This window comes from Hippocampus zosterae, chromosome 17, assembly GCF_025434085.1.
Source record: "Hippocampus zosterae strain Florida chromosome 17, ASM2543408v3, whole genome shotgun sequence".
Taxonomy (NCBI): Eukaryota; Metazoa; Chordata; class Actinopteri; order Syngnathiformes; family Syngnathidae; genus Hippocampus; species Hippocampus zosterae.
The window spans coordinates 7,674,887-7,687,963 of record NC_067467.1 but is presented as its reverse complement, the minus strand read 5'-3'; the positions used below and the strand labels follow the sequence as shown (position 1 = coordinate 7,687,963).

Here is a 13,077-nt window from a genome sequence, read left to right as displayed (position 1 = left end):
TTAAAGGAATAAATGACCCCAACATTTCCATTTTTCTATCGTAATAATATTTAAAATTGATATTAAAAAGGCAACACATCAAGCACCGCCCTCATGTGGTCATAACTTTGCAACTTATTAACTTTTGGAACATTGAAAATACAAACACCTACAGAGGATAATATAAATTTGGTAACAATGTGTAAACTAAAATAAGTATACCGGTATATAAAAAATAAACCAATCAACAAACAGAGCAAACAGAAATTAAAAAATGTCATTTCCATTAAAAGAAACCACATAAAAAAATCCAAACAAAACATATTTAGCAATGTCTGTACATATTTTCCTCGCATAATTGCTTTTTTCTATTTTCTTCAGTCATAAGTAAAACATTTAAAACATTTTAAAGTCCGCCATAAATCCAGAACAGGAGAGTTGACTAGTTCTCGATTTTGGCACAATATATATGGTATTTAGTAAATTCCAGATACATTGTGCATAATTACTATTTACCCATCAAAACATAATGTTAATCAAGTCAGAATCAGATAACTAAGTCGTGGTAACTCTACAGCTTTACAGCACAGCATAGCATATTCTTCATTTCCGGTATGTTCAAAGAAAATTAAACATTTCGTAAAAGATGACGGCATTACCCTGAAACGTTTAACTTGGGTCTATTTTAAAATAATAATAATAATATTTATTATTATTATTAGGCTTTCATTTTTTACCACTTCATAGTTTTGTGGCAAGTCCCATCACGTGATCGGCAAACCACTTCCGCTTTAGAATGTCGACAATTTCTCTCGCTCGTCGCCCAAGTCTTCCACAACAAAAGTCACAACTAGGAGAAAGGAACGCGGCCAAGTCACTGTTATTTCCATCTCAGTAGTAAGTACGCTACTTAATAAAACCAGCAGTTGATTATTGATCCTCAAGCTGAACAACATTGGGGTTTTTGACAATCTGCAACAGGTGCGCAAAGTTAGCCATTAGCCACACTGTTTTATTTAATGAGGCGATCTCAATGACGCTAATTAACCGACCAGTGGCGCAGAACGTTTAGTTGCTATTTTACTGACTGATTACTTCTATGTTATGTTCGGGACGCTAAAACTACATGCTATTTGGGATTGAAAACGGTACAAACATGTTTATATAAAACGTCAATAAAGTTCGCCGAGAAGCTCGCTCGTTTCATGTTGCGATGTTTATTGTGTTATAATGTCAGAATGTTGACGTTGTTATGGACCAAACTACTGTTTTGTTAGTGTTTAGTATTAAAACAATAGACTTCGTTGAATTTTGTGCTTAAATTGGGGGAGTAGTAAGGCACTACAGGTCACATGTTCCCTTCTTAATCCACAGATAAGCCTTGCGTGGTCCTTTTCTTCCAATACGATGTGGTTGAAGTGCCTCTGAACTAAGGAATCACTCCTTTTCATCCTCCTCTGCCATCACATAAATTGTCCCTAAATTGTTCCTGTATTAGTCTGAGCAGTCAATCCACACCAGCACACACTTTGGGTCATTTCTGTTTGCATTGTGCTATTAAGTATTTGCCAGCGTAACCGCATTCCTGCCCTGATCATGGGATCAGCATGAAGACAACCGGATTTTCTTTTCTCTCATCACATTGCAGCCTCTCCCACGCTACTGCCAAAGTGCACACATATCTGATGTTTATTAGTCTTCATTATTTGTGAATGTCACACTGCAGTGCTACTCAAGACAGCCTCAAGAAGGAAAGAGCCACGAAGCAAGTATTTGTTCATGGGCCCGGAGTCATTATGTAAAATAAACAAAATGGACTTGCACAAAGGGAATATAGCCCGATCTGTGGTGCGCCAGGTGACATGGGGCATAAATGGAAGTCAATCATTGACATTTTCATGGGGAATTTGCACCATCTTGCGAAGTTGCTCTCTCCTGAACAGGTATAACAACAATCTAGTCCGTATCCTAAAAGAAAGTGAGCACGCTGGGAAACAAATCTTGTGAATAGTGAATTGCAAATAGTTTCACTGTAAAGGTCATTGGCGCTATTTCTTCCAGGTGATTCCTTGCTGGAGGGCGAGCCGGGGCACCTGCAAACCCGCCGCGAAGATGGGGGAACTCTTCAGGAGTGAGGAGATGACGCTAGCGCAGCTCTTCCTGCAGTCGGAGGCGGCCTACTGCTGTGTCAGTGAGCTAGGAGAGATTGGGATGGTGCAGTTTCGTGACGTGAGTCGCCGATTCTCATGTGGATTTTCTGCTGGTGTTTTCAAAATGGCCGTGATGGAGGTGGGGCTCAGGAACCTAGCTGAGAATGCGTGCGTTGATCACCGCAGCATCTCAATCATGTGCTCACAGCTGATGCTTCATTCCTCACGAGAACACCCACTCCCAACTATCCCTAAGGGAAGCTTTGTACTGGAGATGCATCCAAAAAAAAAAAAAAAAAACATGGTGTCAAAAACTGGTTGTCTATTCCCTTAACTATATGGCATTTATTTGGAGAAAGGCATGGATTGGGGCCTGTATTTATTGTTTCTTGTCTCACAGTTGAATCCTGATGTCAACGTCTTCCAACGCAAGTTTGTCAATGAAGTGCGGCGATGTGAGGAAATGGATCGCAAATTAAGTAAGTCCTTGTCAATGGAATTTGCATTTTCATACAATATGCTAAGGAGAAAAAAAAACATACCACAAAAAAAAACAACAATCATATAGGATCCAGATTTTATGAGAATGAGTCAGAATATAATGTATATTTAGGATGTGGTGGCCTGTTACTGATGCTCGGAGTTGATTGTGTTGGTGGAGTTTCCGACAGGAAAGAAAAAACAATGCCGTCTCATTGGCAGGGTTTGTGGAGAAGGAGATCAAGAAAGCCAACATCCCGATCGTTGACACCGGTGAGAACCCCGAAGTCCCCTTCCCAAGAGACATGATCGACTTGGAGGTGAGGGTGTTACAAGTGCCGTGGTTTCCCTCCGGCCATCACGCCTGGGGAGCGCTGTTATTCACTTCGCTCCCTTCTTCTCTCTGTCAGGCCTCATTTGAGAAGCTGGAGAATGAACTGAAGGAAATCAACACGAACCAGGAAGCCCTGAAGAAGAACTTCCTGGAGCTGACCGAGCTCAAGCACATTCTGCGCCGCACACAGCAGTTTTTTGATGAGGTCAGCTATATAACAAACACACACACACACACACACACAGGCCAAAACAGGATGTGACATATTTTTTCATACTCGGCGTCTCAATTGGAGCCGAGTGTCTTGTTTTTCCGCACCTTTGCTCTGACATCAGTGCCACTCGAGTGCCTCCACAAACATTGCTGTCCTGTCAGCGTGTGGAGTCATCTTTAATGAGTTCAAATGAGCCGTAATGGAGGTTAATAATTTAGCCAGGCTGCCGTTCAGCTCTTAACCTTCTCTGCTCCTGTTCATTCCTGTCATTTTTATTTTTTGTTAACGCAGATGGAAGACCCCTCTCTCTTGGAGGAATCATCCACCCTGCTGGACCCCAACGAGGTCAACCGGGGGGCGCCGCTCAGGCTTGGGTAAGACCTACTATTAATTGCTTTATCGTTGTCAGTATCGCTTTATCGTTGTCCTTGAATTCGAGCTTTTTTCAAGTGTTCACGTATAACCGGTAACTTTGTCTGTTTTACAGATTTGTTGCTGGAGTTATTGGAAGGGAGCGCATCCCCACATTTGAGAGGATGCTGTGGAGAGTTTGCAGAGGGAATGTGTTCCTGAGGCAGGCGAATATTGAAGATTCTCTGGAGGACCCAACTTCGGTCAGCCTGCAGTTCCGTGGGGACATATTGATGGTTTCAAACTTGCCGTCTCATTGGCAGTTCAAGATTTAGTCAAAAATATAGCAATGATCAACATTTCTAGAGTGCTTTTCACCCTCTATTTTGGCCTGTCTTGAGGACAAGGATTATTTTCAGACAGCTCCGAGTCTCGAGAGAAAAGCAAGCCACACCTAAGTCAGTGTTGTTTTCAATTGTTCACCAAGCCACTGAATTTGAGTCGTCTTCCAGTGTATTGATCCATGCATGCGGTGCATGCAGCAGATGGATTACAACAAAAGTGGTAAAATTCGGCATAGCTTGTTCACAGAAGAATTTTGGACCAGGCCAAGGCATAACAGATTGACTTGGGTTGTTTAATTTCACACTGGATGGGCGTGCTGATTCCACACAAACCAAAGTATTTGTACGCAAGTAGTTGAAGCATCAATTTTCCAGTGTGCCACTTTTGAAAAATGCCAGTAACCCTAATGCTCTTTGTGTTTCATGTGTCCACAGGGCGATCAGGTCCACAAGTCTGTCTTCATCATCTTCTTCCAGGGAGACCAGCTGAAAAACAGAGTGAAGAAGATTTGTGAGGGGTGTGTAACCACAGCCGCGCTGATGTTTAGTTTGTGGATTTTTGCTCATGTGTGCTTCTCTACCAGCTTTCGAGCAACATTGTACCCGTGTCCGGAAACGCCTCAGGAGAGGAAAGAGATGCTCGCGGGGGTGAACGCTCGTATCGACGACCTGCAAATGGTAATTCATTTAACGCTCACATACACAGTAATACATCATCACACAGTAAGTGCGCATTCCTCCCTCTACCCTGGCTCAAGGTGCTGAACCAAACGGAGGACCACAGACAGCGGGTTCTGCAGGCCGCGGCCAAGGCGGTGCGCGTGTGGTTCATCAAGGTCAGAAAGATGAAAGCCATCTACCACACACTCAACCTGTGCAACATCGACGTCACCCAGAAGTGTCTCATCGCCGAGGTGTGGTGTCCCGTCTCTGACCTGGACTCCATACAGTTCGCACTGCGCAGGGGCACGGTGAGTGGCCGGACAGATTCACTCGAGTTGGCAACCGAGAATTGGTCCACCTGCACGATCCGGCAACGATGACAAAACGTTTGTCATTCAGGAGAAGAGTGGCTCCACGGTGCCTTCCATCCTGAACAGGATGCAGACCAAACAGACCCCGCCCACCTACAACAAGACAAACAAGCTCACCTCCGGTTTTCAAAACATTGTGGACGCCTACGGAATCGGCAGCTACCGTGAGATCAACCCAGGTATGCCTGCCTCTTGGACTTTTATGCTGTCACACTCTGAGCTGCCTGCCCCGTCATCCACGATATCTCCTCCCCGACATCTGGTGTACAATCACTCCAGCTCCATACACCATCATCACCTTCCCCTTCCTGTTCGCCGTCATGTTTGGCGACCTGGGCCACGGCGTGCTCATGACCTGTGCTGCTCTGTACCTGGTCTTGCGAGAGAGCCGGCTGATCGCCCAGAAGAACGACAACGAGGTATCCGCCCCCGTGTTCCATCATCCATCCCATCACGTTCATGCCAACACGCAACGCCGTTTCTGACCGAGCCGAGCCGCGGGAAGAGATCGTTCTTTTTATGTATTGTTTTTTTTTAACATGCCCGCCTTGTGTCAGATGTTCAGTATGGTCTTTGCGGGGCGCTACATCATCCTGTTGATGGGCATCTTCTCCATCTACACGGGCATCATCTACAATGACTGCTTTTCCAAGTCACTCAACGTCTTTGGCTCCGGCTGGAGCGTGCGGCCCATGTTTGACGCCCGTGTGGGAGGCAACTGGACGTAAGTGGCATGGGGCGGTGAGAAAATTGTATGTATAATTTTTACAATGACTTCTTTTGTCATCAGGTTTGCAACCCTTGAGGGCAACAAAGTTTTGCAGTTAGACCCGGCGGTAGACGGCGTTTTCAAAGGGCCGTACCCGATAGGCATTGATCCGGTAATTTTTCTGCTTCTATCCTTTGTGAGCAAAATTATCGGGACATCTTGTACCAACTGGGAGTGCAAAAAAAAAAAAAAGAAATGCAGTGAGAGCAGCTTCCACACCTCTAGGAAGATTTTCAACAAGATTTTGGCTTGTCTCAAACTTGAAAGTGTACAGTTGTCCAAGTTCACCAGTTCGAGAATCACCAGTCTATAGCAGGTGTGACCTCACTCTAATCTTGAATCCAGCTCACCGAGGCCAGCAAATTTTTAATATAAGGGCCCCAAATTACTTTTTGTGTCAGGTAGGGTCATTTTATTTGATTTCTTAATAAATAATTGGTTGATTGAGTTGCTGTGCACTGGTCCACTGCTATTCGTGGAGGTGTGAGCTCCATTGCGAGGAGTGAAAATCCATAATTGCCGCTCCCAAAAACATGCGGGTGATAGGATTAAAATAAATAAATAATTAAGTGAATCTTTGCATATATTTGTAATGCAGTTCCAAATATTCTTACTGCATTGTTAAAATATGCTGATAACTGACAAACAACGTCTTATCCATCAGATCTGGAATATTGCAACGAACAAGCTGACCTTCTTAAACTCCTTCAAAATGAAGATGTCCATCATCCTGGGCGTCATCCACATGCTATTTGGTGTCACTCTCAGTCTCTTCAACCACCTGTGAGTGTTTCTCACCTCAAAATCTCATCTCGTTCACGGCCCTTCTCTTCAAGTTGTCAACTCTCTTCTTCCTTCTCCTGTAAGTTATTTCAAGAAGCCGTTGAACATCTACTTGGGGTTCATCCCTGAGATCGTCTTCATGGCAAGCCTCTTTGGCTACCTTGTGCTGCTCATCTTCTACAAGTGGCTCTCGTACGACGTGCGGCTGTCGCGCGACGCTCCCAGTCTCCTGATTGCTTTCATCAACATGTTCCTCTTCAACTACAGCGATCCTACCGTCAAGCCTCTCTACACGGGACAGGTCAGGAGCACCTCTTGTCGGTAAAATGATTGGCAGTTGAGTGTAAAATTGACCTCATGGGTCCTTCATTTGTTTCTTGTCACAGCAAGCTCTGCAGACACTCCTGGTGCTCATCGCCGTGGCATGTGTCCCTTGCATGTTGATAGTGAAAACTCTGGTCCTGCGGAGACAATATCTGTGGCGTAAAAACCTGGTAGGGTGCATTTCGACCCGGCTGTTGTTCACACTCGGTTACCACTTGCAGGCTTCTTCGGTTGATCACTGAGTTTCGTTCCAACATGGTGGCACAAACCCAAATCTTAACATCGGATTGTTTTGGAGTCCGTTTCTAATCTATGCCAACAGCATAGTTAAGTCATAATTACAATACAAGTTTGTCCAGGCCATAAATCTAAAGAGTGCCTTGTTGTTCATCCTGATCATTTGAATCAGGCTTGTTGGAGGAGGGAAACATATAAAACATGCAGGATAGCGACCCTCTAAGACTGGAGTGGCCCATCCCTGAATTAGAGCACTGTGCGCTCATCATCTTAGAACATCGTTTGTCAGTTGTGAACTGAGGGACCCCCGGTCATCCTGCTCAAACCTCCTGTGTTGCGCCGCAGGGCACACAGAATTATGGGGGCATCCGGGTGGGCAACGGTCCCACTGAGGACGAGGCGGAAATCATCCAGCACGACCAGCTGTCGCAACACTCCGAAGAAGAGCCTGAGGTGAGATTGTCTTGGCCTTTGAATGAATTATTTGTAAGCGGAAACCCGCATGTTTCCATTGCAAACATCCATTTTGTATTAAGGCTCTCTTGTTCCTGGTAATTGTGTTCAAATACAGTGGAATTTCTGAGGTCAAATGACAAGTACTCCACTTTCCTTTGGTGTGTTTTGGTTTTCTTTGCTATAGTCCCCCCTTATCACTTATTTCAAAACAAGGACAACAAAACATGTCACATGAAGAGGAACCATGATGACCTTGTTGTCATCAAGTTGAGATGTGTGCGCTTCTGCGTCATACTGTCCCCATTAAGGTTTAATGAGGTCTTTTGGTTCATGTTACATTTGCATGGCAACAAAGGATGTTAAGACATTCATCAAAACATTGCCAATGCACATCCAGGTTTTCTGAGTGTGACAGACATCAGAGCCGAATTTTTGTAACATCTGTGATTTTATATTAGAAACGTTGCTTCAAAATCTAAGGAAAGCCAGTGAATGTGTTTAGCCATAAAGGTTTGACTGTATTAGAAATCATTCTAGATTGACTTTTTTTTAACCTAATTTCTCACTACTCGAGTGTGTAACCCATTTCTTCCATGCCTGTTTGATGTGGGTGTGTTCGTGTGCGTATGTGGGCAATAATAAAGCGTTGCCTTCTGTCATCTGCTTTCAAGGCCCGCGAGGAGGAAGAGGTAGGACCTGAAAGCCTGCCACTTGTCCTTGCTGAGTGCACTTTCATCGCAGTCTCGCTTCCCTAGCTTTGTCGCCCCCTTGTGTTGCGCTGGTGTATGTGTTGGGAACATTTCTGCTTGTGGGTTCGTGCTTGGATAATGGCTGTACTATCCACAGAATGCCTGACTGATCTCAAGGGGGTGTCCTGTTATCCACCAGACTGACCGACGTGTCTATTGTCCCTTAGTTTAACTTTGCAGATGTGGCCGTGCATCAGGCGATACACACCATCGAATACTGCCTGGGTTGCATTTCCAACACGGCCTCCTACCTCAGGCTTTGGGCTCTCAGTCTGGCTCATGCACGTAAGTTGTGAATGTTGGTTTAGCTAAATTGGATGCAGACATGTATATTTTAAATTTGATTACATTTTAAAAATCCCAAAGTCTGTTAGCCTTCAATGTGGATCTTCGACAACTGTTTCCATTTTTTAATGATGTATTAATCGGGGAAAAAAATGGAATTGAACTCCATAAGAAATCCAGTTTGACTGCCATAGCACAACGTTGCCGCTGATGGACAAAATGCCGTCTGCTTTACGATACAGAGTTGTCAGAGGTTCTGTGGTCCATGGTGATGCACATCGGCCTGTCCACACGCGGCGTGGCTGGCTTCTTCCTGCTGGCCATCGTCTTTTATTTCTTTGCCGTGCTCACGGTGGCGATCCTGCTCATCATGGAGGGCCTGTCTGCTTTCTTGCACGCGCTGCGACTGCACTGGTAAACACCGTACTGCGTCATTCTCGCCATATGGTTTTTATTTACTCAATTGACATGTTTGGCGAGCAAAGAAATTCAAACGGTTTTAAATAGATTATTCAGTATAAGTGTACTATTCCCTTTGAACAAATTTGCCAAAAACAAACCTATAAAAGCATAATTCATTTTATGTTCACTTAGAGAGAGATATTTGTATATATTACTTTAAGAATGCAAACCTCGAAAATTGCATTTTTTTGGGATATTTTTTTAATAATTAAAAAAATATTTAATTCTTTTAATAATTAAAAAAATCTATTCTAGTCAAGGTAAAAAACAAGTCTATTTGTGAACTTTTAACAACTTTTTTAACATTAAGGAACCACCCTCATGCGCCCCTTCCACTCTGCTGCTTCATATGAAGGATCAGCTCCTTCACCTAGCAATTTTCTTTAAAAATAGAGCCTTATTACATTCCAGACAGGAAGTAGGCTTCGCATTCTCGAGTGCTGGTCCAAGTCTTGCATCTGACTCCTGTGGTGAGGGGGCCCCATGGAATGGGGAGCAAGGGTTGTGAGCGACATGCTTTGCCCAGCATTCCTGTAAACACCTCCCTCCTTGTGAGCTTGTTTATCTGTGTGTGTGTACACAGGGTGGAGTTCCAGAACAAGTTTTACTCAGGTCAGGGCTTCAAGTTCCTCCCGTTCACCTTTGAAAGCATCCTGGATGGAAAGTTTGAAGACTGAGATCACCCCCCTCCAACCCCCACTCTGTGTATGTGCGTTTATGTTGTTGTTTGATGAAACAGGTCAAATGCATTTTCTTCCCATTTAAAAAAATTCCCAGGTGTCTGAAATTCTTCAGTCAAAATAACCAAAGGAAAGAAGAATGATAGTACACCTAAAATCCACTTGTCGCATTCTGATCAGCTTTTGCTACCCCGACGACTGGGGACTACACGAGGGCTATTCAGTGTTGCTCGCCGAACCGCTTTTTTGCTTTACTCGATGACTTTTACAATTAGCAGCTAATGTAGCAAGTTTTTGTGGTGTTATTGGAGACCTTGAGATTCCCTCCAGATTCTGGAAACGTTCAGCGCAATCCGTCGAGACTGCAGCTGAATGGAACTTGCGTAAAGTCACCACAGACTTGAAACTGAGACTAATTAATTATCATTAAGTAATTAACCCGGACAGTTGAGTACGAACTGTATCGTTTGTCCACTGATAACATTTTATACCGCAGCTCTGCTTACCTTTGGACTTTGACGTGGTAGTGCTTTCCACGTCTTCCTTCGGAGCGGCTAGCTTGACACATTTTTGCAAAAACACTTATTACCCAAGATTTATTTGATTGTTTCATTTCACACTTGATGGGAAGGCAGGCACCAAAGACCCCTACTTATTTGTATTCAACACCATGAAAAGTCCATTCTCCATAATATGCCCTCTTGAAACTTCTCACCCCCCTCAACGACATCCAGAATCCCCGTTTGGTCACGTAGCATCCTCTGTCATGTCTGTGTGTCATGTTTGACGTAGATGAATATTATTTATGCGAGTGCTGTGGTAAATGGTTCGAGTAGCATTTGGAAATGCGCGCTGGTCAGCCTTGAAGGTCCAAAAATAGGCAGATGGTTTGAAAAAAAAAAATGTTGTGTCTACAGATGTTCGCCACGATCTTTGTTGGCACCTCAGGCTGTTTTGTGTGTTGAACGGCAGATGATGTGTTTTCAATAAAAGTGGGAAGAGTTGCTTTTGGTTGGTTGGTTACTTTTGCAGCGCACCATATCAAACAGAGTGAAGTGATTACACTCATTCATGGATGGTTGCACAAACAAGATTCTTTTTTTGGCAGCATTAATAAAAGAATGTGACAAGTCATATAATAACATCACACGAAAAACACATGAATAAAATATAAATATTATGAAGATATGAATTATTCCCTACATTTATATCATGCATTGTGTTTTTTTGTTTGCCATACAGAGGTGCACATTTGTATTTCGAATGCCGTTGGTGAGATGTGAAGTATTTAAAATTGAACGATTTAAAAAAAAATTGTGTGTATGTATGTCATTTTTTTTAACAAAATGGAAATTCGAGGTCGTTACTTATTCCCAATTCCCCCTTTCTCACGGTAGTAGTAAAAGGCATACAGCTCTTATAAACAACTCACTAACTCCCCTCTCGGTGTCGCTGTTGATCAGCTGAACATACTTGATTGGCTCAAAATGAGGAATGAGTTATTGAAATCATGAGGACTGAAGAAGCTTTATGCGTGGCAACATGGCATGACTTTTTTAAAAACAAGTTTTCGTGTTAATAAACCTGTTTTCAAATTCTGATTGTAGATGAGACTTACTCAGTGCAGCCGTCTCAGGCTTGAATTACTGTTTAAGCTTCCAAACAGGAAGGATCCATTTTGTTGCTCCTGGCAAACGAAGTGAACAGTTTGATGATGTTTTTATATTTTGTATTTATGGACACACTTAAGCTTAACATGAACGATGTGGGTGGCTGCGTAACGTGGTGTCATTTGTGTGATTTATTGTAAGGGAAAACATACTCAAATCATGCTTGCCCACTGAATTGAATGGGAATGCAAATAATTCGTTCAAACCTTTTTTCCCCAACTTTATTCAGAGTAATATTTAAATGAATAGTACATTAAACTGCATCAGGATTTCATGCATTAATTATACAGACATTGCCTGTCTGATGTGTGCGCCTTGGCCATCAGGATGAAGTATCACACAGACATTTAGATTAGAGTAGGTTTGATGATGAGACGGAAGACTATGCAACCAAACTGCAGTAATACTAGTTGTTTTTTTTTAATGTTGTCCCCCCCAAATAGGATAAAGAATATTTATAAGTAATGTGATTTCTGTGTTCAAATGTAAGGCGTTTGAAGTATTATAAAGTACATCAACATCTACGCTAGTTCCAATAGCCCATCTTGGCATTTTGCATCATATGTGAGCATTAAGCTAGTAGACTTTCGTTGAAGATTTTTAAAAGTGTGTAATGTGGAGATAACGTATTTTAAGCGTCCCCAACATGACACATCCTTCAGCACCCCCTGGAAAGTTAGGAAAGAAAAATAGCCCCATCCTGAAATGTCTTATAAACAGTAGCATGTTGTGTTTCTGCCCCCCTGGGAGGCCTACGCTGTAAAACGTTCATGATGAGGAACATCATGTCCTCTGTCGTGTACGCTGTAGTATGGGGCTGGACGGAGGGATCAAAGAGGGGGCTACGGTTTTAGCCACAACCACCCCAAGTAATAATAGAGCTCTTTATTTATATTCCTTTTTTTTCTCGGAACTTAATTTAATTTGATATTTCCCAGGGTGTCATCACACAAGCAGGAATGAGGAGCAGCTTGCATAAGCGACCCCGCAATTCCTGCCGTGTTTACACTTCTCAAAGCTTATTATTGGTCTGCCTTATCTCAAGCAAACAGCGAAGTGCACTTTAGTGAGACTGAAGAGCATCTTGAAGGAATGTTGGCTTTCCTCTTAATAAGCTATGAGTAGATTCTTCTTTCATGATAACAGAGATGCTGGAGCACCCAAACATTGTGAGAAAAACATTCCTAAGAAAAAGGCATTTTCTTTAATTACTATTTGGGTTGTGGCTTACTTTTTTTTTTAGAGAACATAGCGCCCAGACACACCATTTTTTAAAAACGTTTTGTATAATTTTCTTTTACTTTGTTTCCTTCACGTCAGAGTTTTAGAAATGTGATCTGTCATTCGGCTTTTTTTCTTTTCTTTTTTTTTTCATGGGAGCAAATATTTGAGATACGACTTCTGTATGGTTGCAGTACATGCGACTAAACTCAATGTTATTTATTTTGTTCAGAATTTTCCATCAAAATGTTCCTCAAAAGTACAGTATATACTTACAAATGTTTTAACTACAGAAATATTTACATTTAGTAGGTATATATTTTATTTATACGTTTTTATACTTTATATACAATTTATGAAAATCATAGAACACATTTTTTTCGGTTTGTACTTCAAATTTTAATTCAAAGATAATAAACCTTTAAAAAAGTGCATGCCAAAACTTTAAAAACTATACCTTATTTTTATTTCTTTTTGACACAACAGTTATTTCAAAGAATTATGCCATCCAATTGTACCAACTGTCGTTTGATCTGTCCAAGCGCAAATTGTTAA

General features: G+C 42.4%; 1 protein-coding gene across 5 annotated transcripts; it reads left to right on the top strand.

The window, feature by feature from the left end:
- Positions 1-742: 742 nt before the first annotated feature.
- On the top strand, positions 743-9,691 carry atp6v0a1a (ATPase H+ transporting V0 subunit a1a). Of its 5 annotated transcripts, none has more exons than XM_052048877.1 (22): positions 743-876; positions 2,041-2,208; positions 2,530-2,608; positions 2,832-2,929; positions 3,020-3,148; positions 3,449-3,531; positions 3,645-3,771; positions 4,288-4,370; positions 4,437-4,530; positions 4,611-4,823; positions 4,915-5,065; positions 5,166-5,305; positions 5,444-5,610; positions 5,677-5,767; positions 6,320-6,438; positions 6,523-6,739; positions 6,825-6,932; positions 7,345-7,452; positions 8,100-8,144; positions 8,372-8,489; positions 8,732-8,903; positions 9,535-9,691. In XM_052048877.1, exons 2-22 carry the CDS (start codon positions 2,092-2,094, stop codon positions 9,626-9,628), a joined length of 2,553 nt encoding a protein of 850 aa, XP_051904837.1. In that variant the 5' UTR covers positions 743-876; positions 2,041-2,091; the 3' UTR covers positions 9,629-9,691. The 5 variants fall into 5 exon arrangements, with proteins under 5 accessions (XP_051904837.1, XP_051904840.1, XP_051904838.1 ...); XM_052048880.1 differs by lacking the exon at positions 9,535-9,691 and adding an exon at positions 9,363-9,528 and having other exon boundaries at positions 759-960; XM_052048878.1 differs by having other exon boundaries at positions 760-960; positions 8,127-8,144.
- Positions 9,692-13,077: the final 3,386 nt, after the last annotated feature.

Bases quoted from the DNA above. Each gene is read 5' to 3' on its own strand.
- atp6v0a1a (XM_052048877.1), top strand. From the start codon at position 2,092: ATGGGGGAACTCTTCAGGAGTGAGGAGATGACGCTAGCGCAGCTCTTC. The intron at 4,531-4,610 runs GTAATTCATTTA...CCCTGGCTCAAG, and splicing joins GTATCGACGACCTGCAAATG to GTGCTGAACCAAACGGAGGA. The intron at 5,066-5,165 runs GTATGCCTGCCT...CAATCACTCCAG, and splicing joins CTACCGTGAGATCAACCCAG to CTCCATACACCATCATCACC.